This window comes from Orycteropus afer, unplaced genomic scaffold (genome assembly GCF_000298275.1).
Source record: "Orycteropus afer afer isolate SDZICR_OR568_19922 unplaced genomic scaffold, OryAfe1.0 scaffold01140, whole genome shotgun sequence".
Classification (NCBI taxonomy): Eukaryota; Metazoa; Chordata; class Mammalia; order Tubulidentata; family Orycteropodidae; genus Orycteropus; species Orycteropus afer.
The window spans coordinates 174,778-185,851 of NW_006922727.1; the positions used below are offsets into that span (position 1 = coordinate 174,778).

Below are 11,074 nucleotides of genomic sequence, written 5' to 3' on the forward strand. Positions count from 1 at the left end.
AATGGATTAAGATTTCCCCCATATTTTTCTTTACTTTCTCTGTTTCCACTCAAGCCTGAGACAACAGACACCTGTGAAAGTAAACCCAGTTTGCTCACTAGTATCTGTCTTTCTGTCTTTGTCTCTCTCATCTCCTCCAGACCCACCTATGGTGCTTCCTGACTGATGATGTTATAATAGTGCCAAGAAGCCTGAGGCTGAATTTCCAGAGAGTGCCTGAGTTGTCCCCATCACCATGGAGACCCGAAAGGATGAAGCTGCTCAAGATAAGGGAGTGGCAGCCTTTGGGGACACCCAGACCCAAGGGGCAGCAAAAGCAGCCAAGAACAAGGTAGCTGAGGCAAGGGAAGGGCCAGTGTCAGAGCCACCCTTATCTGGCCCAGGTAGGTTGAAGAAAACTGCCATGAAACTCTTTGGTGGCAAAAAGGGCATCTGTACCCTGCCTAGTTTTTTTGGTGGGGGACGAAGCAAAGGTTCTGGAAAAGGCAGCTCCAGGAAAGGTCTCAGCATGAGCAAAACCCATGATGGCTTGAGTGAATCAGTCTGTGGCCCTGAAGATGCTGCCAGTGAGGGAACTGACCTCACCCTACCTTTGCCTGAATCACCTTCTACACTTTCCAGCTCCCAAAGTGCCCATGGGGCTTTGGAGACAGGTTCCAGATGTAAGATGTCTGTGCCTAGAGCCATAGAGAAGGCTGAGGCTGAGAAGGTCCCCTCTGTATTTAAGCCAAAGAAAGGCCTGAAAGGATTTTTCAGCAGTATCCGCCGTCACCGAAAAAGCAAGATCACTGGGATTGAGCAAAGTGAACCAGTGGTCAAGGTGCCTGAGGGGACCAGAGCCAGGCCTCATGAGCATGTGAGGTCAGCTCCTCTGCTTCATTCTGATGAGACCCTCCAAGCCTCAAGCAAGGAAGATTCCAAATTTCAGGATGCCTCTGGGTCAAAAGTTTCTCCAACACCAGAATCTTCTCTACCAGTTACTGAGAAGACAACCTGTAGAGATCCAGAAAAAAACATAGATGTCTGTGCTTCAGCACTAGTGCAGCTCAAACCTGTCCCTAAGACCAGTGACCCTGAGGAACCCCAAAGTCCAGAAACAGGAGACAAGATGGTGACAAGAGAGGTAAATCCATCCAGTGGCCCTGTAGGGTATCAGCTGAGCCTCTTGTTTGGTGATGTCACATCCCTGAAGAGTTTTGACTCACTGACAGGTTGTGGGGACATCATAGCTGAACAAGACATGGATAGCATGACAGATAGCATGGCCTCTGGGGGCCAGAGGGCCAACCGAGATGGGACCAAGCGAAGTTCCTGCCTAGTTACTTACCAAGGAGGTGGGGAGGAGATGGCCTTACCAGATGAGGAAGAGGAAGAGGAGGTGGAATTAGAAGAGGAAGAAGAAGAGGTAAAAGAGGAAGATGATGATGAAGCATATCTGTGGGCAAGTGCCCAGATGTACCCAAGGCCCAACCTGAACTTGGGCTATCATTCCACCACATCCCCAGGCGACCATAGCTATATGCTCCTTGACCAAGTTCGGTCTTATCCTGGACTAGCCCCTGGGGACCTTTTGACTCCTCAGAGTGACCAGCAAGAATCTGCCCCCAATAGTGATGAAGGTTATTATGACTCGACCACACCTGGATTTGAGGATGATTCAGCTGAGACCCTGGGACTTGTCCACAGGGATTGCCTTCCCCGAGACAGCTACAGTGGAGATGCCCTTTATGAGTTCTATGAGCTAGATGACAGTCTTGAGAATTCTCCACCTGGAGATGACTGCCTTTACGACCTCCATGGTTGCAGCTCTGAAATGTTTGATCCTTTCTTGGACTTTGAGCCCTTCTCTTCCTCCCGGCCACCTGGGGCAATGGAGACAGAGGAGGAAAGGCTAGTGACTATCCAGAAACAGTTGTTGTATTGGGAACTTCGGCGGGAACAACTTGAGGCCCAGGAGGCACATGCTCATGAGGCTTATGTCAAGGAGGCCCACACCAGGGAAGCTCATACCAGAGAGATCCTAACCCAAGAGGTCTATGCTAAAGAGGCCCAAGCCCGTGAGGCCCATGCCAGAGAGGTTCATATGCTAGAAGCCCATGCCAGGGAGGCCTGTGCCCGAGAGGCCCATGTTCGAGAGGCTCAAGCCCAAGAGACCTTGGCCCAGCAGGAGAAGCCCATCATGGAGTATCAGATGAGGCCCTTAGGCCCATCAGTGATGGGCCTGGTGGCAGGGGCATCAGGGATATCTCAGACTTCCCACCATGGAACCACCTCAGTTTTCCCTGCCACTGCAAGCAGTGAGCCAGACTGGAGGGACTTCCGTCCCCTGGAGAAGCGTTTTGAAGGAACCTGCTCCAAGAAAGATCAAAGTACCTGCCTGATGCAGCTTTTCCAGAGTGATGCCATGTTTGAGCCAGACATGCAAGAAGCAAATTTTGGAGGGTCTCCCAGAAGGGCCTACCCTACTTACTCACCTCCTGAGGAACCAGAAGAAGAGGAGGTTGAGAAAGAAGGGAATGTCACTGTGAGTTTCTCACAGGCCCTGGTGGACTTCACCAGCAATGGGAACCTCTTTTCCAGCATGTCCTGCAGCTCTGATTCTGACTCATCTTTCACTCAAAACCTCCCTGAGCTTCCTCCCATGGTGACCTTTGACATTGCTGATGTGGAAAGGGATGGGGAAGGTGAGTGTGAAGAGAATCCTGAGTTCCACAGTGATGAAGACCTTGCAGCCTCCTTGGAAGCTTTCACAATGGGCTACTACCAGAAACACACCTTCAACAACTACTGCAGCCGATTCCACCAAGGCTTGCCTTGGGGTGTAAGCAGCCTCCCTCGATACTTGGGACTGCCTGGCATGCGCTCTCAGCCTCCACCTGCTACCATGGCTCTCAACAGAAGAAGCCGCTCCCTCGACACTGCAGAGACCCTAGAATTGGAGCTTTCCAATTCCCACCTGGCCCAGGGCTACATGGAGTCTGATGAGCTTCAGGTCCAGCAGGAAGAGTCAGATGAAGAAGAGGAGGAGGAGGGAGAAGGGGGCCGAGACAGTCCCCTGTCCCTCTATACTGAGCCCCCAGGGGCCTATGACTGGTCTACTTGGGCTCCCTTTCCTTTAGCAGTGGGACCAGGCCCTGCCTGGATAAACCCTAATCAGTTGGATAGGCCTTCCAACTTGTCTCCATATGAGCAGACAGCCTGTTGTATACCTCCTATGGCAATGTCATTGTCTCTGCCTGTACCAGGGCCAGAGCCAAGGGCATCCCGAGTATCTGGGCCTCAGCTAGCTCGGCCTTCACACCTACCCCTACCCATGAGCCCTTGTTATAATCCTCATTCACAGATCTCTCAGAATGTAAGGGTGAGGCCACAAGATATATTGCTGCCCAATTGCTCTGCTAGTTCCAAAGTCTTCAGCTCCAGCTCTCTGTCCCAAGCCAAGTCTTTGGATATCACCCATGACATCCCTCAGCTGCTCAGGATCCTGCCTGAGCCCCCAAGCCTCAGTCCATTCACTATGGGGTTTCCAGCCTTGACCTGTCAAAGGAGAGGGCCAAGCAAGGTGCCTCCCTCTCCACCAGCTACTCCTCCACTGTCTTGAATGGAAACTTAGCTGAGTAGTCATCGTCAATTGCAGAGTAGTGGCATAGGGCCTGAGCATGTGAGAATCAGGGGTTGGGCAGAGGGGTAGGAGGGTGGAGATTTCTGTTTAAGTTGAAAATCCTTTTGACTAAGGAAAGCTCCTATGAGTTTTTGCCTTTGTTTTCCCACTTCCCCTTTCTGCCATCTGTGGCCATGTTTGGCTTGGGTACATTTGCTCAGAGAGGCTGCTGCTGCACTCCAAATTTTGCTTTTGGGGTTTATTCTTATGACCCAGTCAGGGTTTGGGATGCTGTGATTTTGTTCCTATTCCAGTTGCTGAGTTAGTGATTATGTATATAGTGTGCATCCTTGACATAGGCTAAACTCTTGGCATCACCACACCTCCACCACCACCCCCAAGTGTATCATGGACCACTGATGAGCAGCCAGGTCTGCACAGGCACTGCCTCCCACTCAGGGATGGGGGATATTTTTGCTGTTATAAATTATGGTACAGATTCTTCCTACCCCCACTCCCTTTAGCCTTGGCATAGCTGCAACCATTGCATCAGATACCTATAATCTGTTTGTCTCAGTTAGATGTCCTTAGGAAGGATCAAGTCACATATGTCTCAATGCCTATTGCTGTGGACTTTGACATCATTACAAGATGGAGGCTTTTTAACCTGGCCTATCATAGTTTAAGTTGAAGACAAAAACTCTAATCCCCTTAGTGGAATGATCAAATTCTTCCAGTGGGAAAGAGAAGACAAATAAAAATCTATCATGGATGCTGCCATAGAGTCTTGAGCTATGGAATGACAGGGTTTTTCCTTCTTCTCCTCTTAAACCTGTGGCTGCCTGAGTTGCCGATAATTCTGAATTTTGGCCCTTTTTTCCTCAAAAGGAAGTTTTCATAATCTCGTCACAAGGAGCACATTCTTTAATTGAGATACCAGAAGAGAAGTAGGGGTTGAGGTTTTTGGAATGTGTAGTTATTGGGTGGTGTGATATTCACTTGAGTACTAGCCAAAAAAGTTGGAAGCTCGAGTCCACCCAGAGGCACCTTGGAAGAAAGACCTGGTAATGTGCTGCTGAAAGATCACAGCCTTGAAAACCCTGTAGAGCAGTTGCACACATGCGTCCACAGCAAATAAGGAGAATAACAAGGGAAAGGATAGAAAAATGTGGCCTCTTTGTCCTAGGCAGCAAGAGAGGGGATTTCAGACTTTGCAGAACTCAAGGATACCTAGCTTCTTAGAATGGAAAACTGCTCCCCTTTGCCAAGCAAAAAGTTCCCTAAGTTTTGTGTGCCCTTTTGGACAGTGTGTAAAGGCTGCAGGGTTGCCTGACTTACAGCTCATGTTGCACTCCTGACAGGATACCAAAGGCATCTTGGCTGCTGTTCTGGTCTCTCTAAGAGATTTTATCTTCCAATTAGCCAAATCCTTGGCATCATAAAAGGACCATGCTTCTTGAGAAAAAAGACTGTGACTCACCCTCACTCTGCCAAGCTGCAGGACCCTTATTTGCATGGCAGTTACATGTTAAACTAGGTTGGAAATAACAATGGCGAAGATCTTGCTATAAGGAAGACATTGCAGCAGGCTAATTATGCCAGGCTCAACCTTTCATTAATCACCAATATGAGAGGGTTCTTTTAAAATATTTTTTTAAAAAATTGGAAATGGACAAAGGGGCATTTTGTGCTTGAATGTGTTGACCCAACTTACGATTCTTGCTCTTCCTGCTTGTGCCCTCACCCCACACCCATTTCCATGCCTGTCAAGAGAAGTGGTCAATAGAGTTCTTGCCATTCCTGAGACATAGCTTGGGAACAGATGTTGTTAGTTCTGTAGATCATGGTGACTTTGTGGACAAACTGCACCTTGGCTAGGCAATGTGTCCGAGCTGGTTTTTGTCACCGTTTCTCAGATAGGGGTTGGCTCAGTGCCAATCCCCATAAACAGCAGAGCTGGATGGAAGAAACTGCACCCCTGGAAGCATCACAGCAGTTTTCATGGCACCAACACCACCCCTCAAGGGAATCAGACCAACTCTCCAGGATGATTGTGGCTGACATTGCAAAGAAGTACATCAGTCATGGAGCTAATATGAAAGGTGAGAAAGTCCCTACTAACCCAAGCCCCGCATTATAGGAAAATGTGCCCAAATTCCTACCATCTGGCCTCCTACCAAAGTTGCTGAGGGAAAGTGGGGCTGAAGTTGATTTGATTATTTGGCAGGAAGTAAATACTCACCAAATGCCTTTGCAACAGGGGAAAATTCACCTCTTGCCTTCTCTATCTTTGCTTGTCCTTCAGGGCAGCTTGAGCTCCTGTCTGCCTGTGAACTGTGCCATCCACATCAGGCAGTGAGCCATCACAAGCCTCCAGCTCCCACTGAAGAAGAAGAGAAAAGTAAATGGCCAGCCTCAAGGGCATGGAGGCAGTAAGATGTGCTGTCTCTGAGAAGGGCTGTCATAGCCCTGACACAACTTGCTGGGCTTTGGAACATGTCACACCACATGTTAAGGCCTGGCTGAGTAGAGTTCAGGATTTGGACAGCATTACTTCCCACAAGTCCCCTGATCCACCTATGGACAAGATCTTCACCATCAGAAGCAAGGCAGGCAGGGTATATTGCTGTGGAAGCAGGCTCCTTTGAGTTTCACTCTAGATCCAAGAAGTTCATGGCCAAACCCCAGCTACAGCCTAGAAGCTTGCTTGGCTGGCACCAAATATAACCTGGATTGCCAAAGGTATTAATATCATGTCTATCACCTCTTATTAAAGGAAAGAGTGCCTAGGCTGTGACCATATCTCCATGCCAAGATCCTGGAATAATATTTTTGGATGTGACTTCAGGAGAAAGTGTGACTTGGGATGAGGTGGCTTCATTCATTTTGCTACCCAGAAGGCTTACCTAGTGCTAGACAACTCTGATTCTGAGAATTCCCAGATGAGATCAGTCCTTGGGGATGGGGGACAGTAAATGTGGGTAGAGAAAGCCACCTAGCAGACCTCTTCTAGGGCTGGAATGCCAGTTCCTTGGTGCTTTAGAACCTTCCTGGCACTATTGTTGAGGCATTGGGCTGCCTTATCCAAAATGATGGCAGTTCATACCCACCAGCCACTCTGTGGGAGGAAAGACAAGGCAGTCTGCTGCCATAAAGATTTACAGCTTTGGAAACCCTGTGGGGGGTTGCTATGAATTGGAATAGAATCAATGGCAGTTGTTTTGGTTTTTAGAGCTTTCAAGGAAGCCCTGCTTTGGGACTCATTTAGAGCCTGCCCTGCCCATCTTAACTCAGCGTGGGTACAAGACCACAAGTTTCCTGGGGCAGAGGCTTCAATAAACACCAGTCTCCTTCCCTTCTCAATGCTGTACCCAGGAGGGAAGTGACTTTACATACCCCAGGAGGCTAAGTGCATGCCCTTTGTCCTTCTGCTTGTGATTTTCCCACCTGTGCCAGTGCCACCACTTCACTTGCTCTTGGCTCCCAGTCCCAGTTAGGGGAATCTAGCAGGGAAACTTCAAGTTTTCCCATGTGCACATTTCATCCAAGGTGTTTTATATATATATGCACACACATATATGTATATGTGTGTATATATATGTGTGTGTGTGTGTGTGTGTGTCTCAAAAGCCAATTATCTATTTTTGTATTATTTGCATTTTATATTCATGGAAAATGTTTATCGACTGTTCTTTTTGGATATATTTTATTTTTAAGCGGTGCTGTTTACAGTTTTAAACAAAACAAAGATGACACTAAAATCACTGCTGCTTGTGCAGAGGCCTGGCATTTCAACTGCCCAGGTCCCTCCATCTTTCCCCTCTCCCCACTCCCACTGTACCAAACTGTACAGCCCTTTCTCCATGATAGGGACAGCAGAAGATGCCCAGGTACTGCAGACAAACACCAGGTGACTCAGGTGTGCAGAACCTGGTAGACAGGATATTGTTTTTATGGCTTTATTTTTGTTTTCATTTCCTCAGTGTTTTGACCTCTGGAAGTACTCATGTTTCTTTATTTTTTTTTTCTTCTTTATGTTTTGTGCTTTTATTTTTTAATTAGAGTGTCCATGTTATGTTATTTGTTGTGTTGTTTCTCCAATGGAGCATTTTGGGGACATTATCCACACAGTAGGGAGGGCAAGGAGTTTCAAATACACACTCCTCTCCCACAGAAGCTAATGGCACTGATGCTCAAACTATCAAAAATTGGCCGTCTCATTGAGAAAATTCTTGCATGGGACTTTCTAGGAGTTCAATTGATTGTGACATTTACCCTGAAGAAACTCTGGGGCAAAGGTTTGACCTCTCTTGCTGCTTTGGGGAAATCTCTTGAACTCTACCACCATTCTCTCTCCCTTTCCCTGTTCTAGCCCACGTGTGCATGATACTTTGGTGAATAGTGAGTGTAAGGGTGTTGGCTTGCTGGCCTGATGCCCCACTTTTCCATCCTATAGTCACCACAAAGAAGAAAGTCCACATGGCATGCATATATGTGCAAGTTGGGTCTACTGAGAGGCAGGGCTTTAATTATTCTTGTTACTATTGGTGCTTATTTTCCCTACTGTTTATGGGGGGGGGTAGAACACATGAATTTATATTTAGGTCAGGTTAAATAAAATGGCTAGGAGAAGGAGGGAAGATATTAGGAGTGGCAGTATATAACCACCCAAGATGCAAGCATTCTTTCTATCCCAGTGCAGAAAGGAAAGTGAGGTCCTGCTTCTTTCCAAGCCTCCCCCCCCCCCATTTGGGTTGTGACCTCTCCACTCCTAGCTCTCACTAACATCTTGATGCACTGCCTGTTTGTAACAATGTATGTTTCTTTTGCTGAATGCTAATAAAGTTCTGGGTTTAAGAGGGACTACCCCCACCCCAGACACTAAAGAGTGTTCTTGTGGTTTGTACCATATCAGTATGTCTGTTACTTGTGGTGGTTGGGTTTGCCCTTGAAGGGAAGTTGAGAAACTAAGAAGTGAGGTGGGTAGGTGGCACCCAGCACAGGAAACAGAAGCCAGAACTGAAACCAAAAATAGAGCAAATTTACCAATCCAAGCCATGTCCTGCAATCCATTCAGTGTTGTTAAACTATCTCCATCATATCTTCCACACCCAAGACCTGCTCCTTAAGTCCCTGTGCACTGCTGGCTAACACTTCTGAAATTAGCCTCAGCTGATGCAACAGTACTGGTCTCCCCAACAGCCAAGATGTGGAGGTATAGACAGCCTACTGATGGCTTAATCAAAAGGATAGTGGGACTATCAGGCCAAGCTGCAGGATGGCATTCTTCACCCAGGTCTATGGCCACCTGTTCAGCTGGAGAAGGTTATGTGGTTTCTGCCTGTTATTGCAGAACATCTCATACCAAGGGCACCAAAAGTGTACAGCAGTAACAAACTACTCATCTTAGGGTCATTTCCTGAGTTTCCAGGCCTACGCTAACCTAGACAGGAATCACCTGCCACTTTCTATTACCCACACAAAGACCTGACTGGTCCACCAACCAGGAGAAGGTGATTGTGCTCATAGTTTTGGTTGTCTCAATCTAGACTCTTACCCTTGGCCCCTTCCAGCAAGAATATCTGGCACCTGTTGTAAGGGCTTCTCCGAATTTCCCCCAACTCCCATCTCCAAGCCAGAAGGCCTGAATTAGCAGCTGCTTGAAAGTACTGTAGGCAGTGCTGCCCTAGACAATTGGGAAGGCTTCCGGGGGCCCTTCACAAACCAACAAAGGAGTTTGACAGCCACCAGAACCTTATGAATCAGGTAAAGCCGATAAAAGCAAATTAGCAAGAAAGAATTTCCTGATAGGCGAGTTGAGATTTCACAGAAATTAAATTATCTGCCCTAGTCTGTTCAGGGAAGAGACAGGTAGAACATGGTTGCAAAAGGAGGTTTAGAAGTAAAACTCTCTAAGAAAGTCCATCAAGTCTCATTGTATCCAATGGAAATTGATGGGGGCTGTGGAGACGGGGAGGCCTCTGTTTCTATCTTAGTTTTGGCCCTCAATAATCAATTGAGCCTTGGGAAAATTCCTGCTTCTGTCAGTAATATGCAGGATGGTGCAGGCATAGATTTGACTGCACTAGCTCCCAGGTGCAAGTCAGAAGATTGGTCTACCTTAGAGTGACTCAGAAAATTTTCCAGCAACCTAAGTCCAGCATTCCCAATCTTGGTTCTGATCAGTTGGCCTGGGGTGAGGTTTTTCTATTAGCATTTTTTTGTGGTGCCCCATGTGATGCTGGTGCATTGAACCTGCTTGACTAGATGAGTGCTAAAAGCTCTTTCCTGCTCTGCTGTGATTGGTGGCTGCCTCTGCTATGGCCCTTGAGGAATCCTTTGCAATGCTGGAGAGGGGCAATGGTGGAGGAAACCTATTAAAAACATCCTTAGATCAAGAAACCAATCTCGGGCAGCTCCAGAGCTATTCTCTGGTCAGGTTGGTGCCTGGTGTTGTGCTTGAAAACTGGGTTGTTTTGTCCTGCTTCCCTTTTTAAAGCAGATGTAATCTCAACATATACGGCGCTTTTGTGCAAGCCCTTTGAGGGTTCCCCTAAGGAAATTGCTCTCAAGTATCTTGTAATTGCAGGGGCTGCTGTGGACAAGCTGCTAGCTCCCAATTGTCCTCATCCTCAAGAAGGCTGACTAGGCTCTGGACCTTACTGACCATGTTCTTATTTCTGTATGATTCCTAGTCTTGGACTGGATCACATTGCTTCTGGGAGCCAGAGCATGTAACCTGAGGATAGTGCTTCCTAGTTTGCAAACTCCTTCCATGTCTGTTATCTTCTAAGTGGTTCTATGAAGCAGGTGATTTCATGCCCACTTTATCTATGAGGAAATGGAGGTATGGAGAATTGAAATGACTTGATCATTTGGTAATACAGAACAGAAAAAGCCCAACCCATTGTCATTTTTTGACTCATGGCAACCCCAGGGGTTATAGAACTGCTCCATAGGGTTTTCTTGGTTGTAATCTTCAATGGAGTCCCTGGGTGGCACAAATGGTTAAGCTCTGTACTACTAACCTAAAGGTTGGTGGTTCAAATCTACTCAGAGATGCCTGGGAAGTAAGGCCTGGTGATCTGCTTCCAAAAGGTCACAGTCTTGAAAATTCTATGCAGTGCAGTTGTACTCTGCACACTTGGGGTCTCTGTAAGTAGGAATTGACTCAATGGCAATGAGTTTGAATTTTTTTTCCAACAACAAATCTTTTACAGAAGCAGTTGTCAGAGCTTTCTCCCACAGAAGCACTGCGTTAGCAGCTGATTGCAAAATGCTTGCACCACCCAGATCAAAATCCCTTAGCTGTTGAGTGGATTCTGACTCATAGAAACTCTATAGGACAGAGTAGAACTGCTCCACAGGGTCTCCAAGGCTGTAATTTTTGTGGAAGCAGACTGCCACGTTGTTCTTCTGTATACTGCCAACTTTTTGTTAGGACAATGGTAATATTGAAAGACTGCAAATCAA

The 11,074-nt window shown here is 47.1% G+C and overlaps 1 protein-coding gene across 1 annotated transcript; it reads left to right on the forward strand.

The window, feature by feature from the left end:
• Positions 1-235: 235 nt before the first annotated feature.
• On the forward strand, positions 236-3,621 carry AMER1 (APC membrane recruitment protein 1). The gene is given in 2 exon segments (XM_007958812.1): positions 236-3,491; positions 3,494-3,621. Coding segments are annotated over 2 exon segments (3,384 nt in total).
• The last annotated feature ends 7,453 nt before the right edge of the window (positions 3,622-11,074 follow it).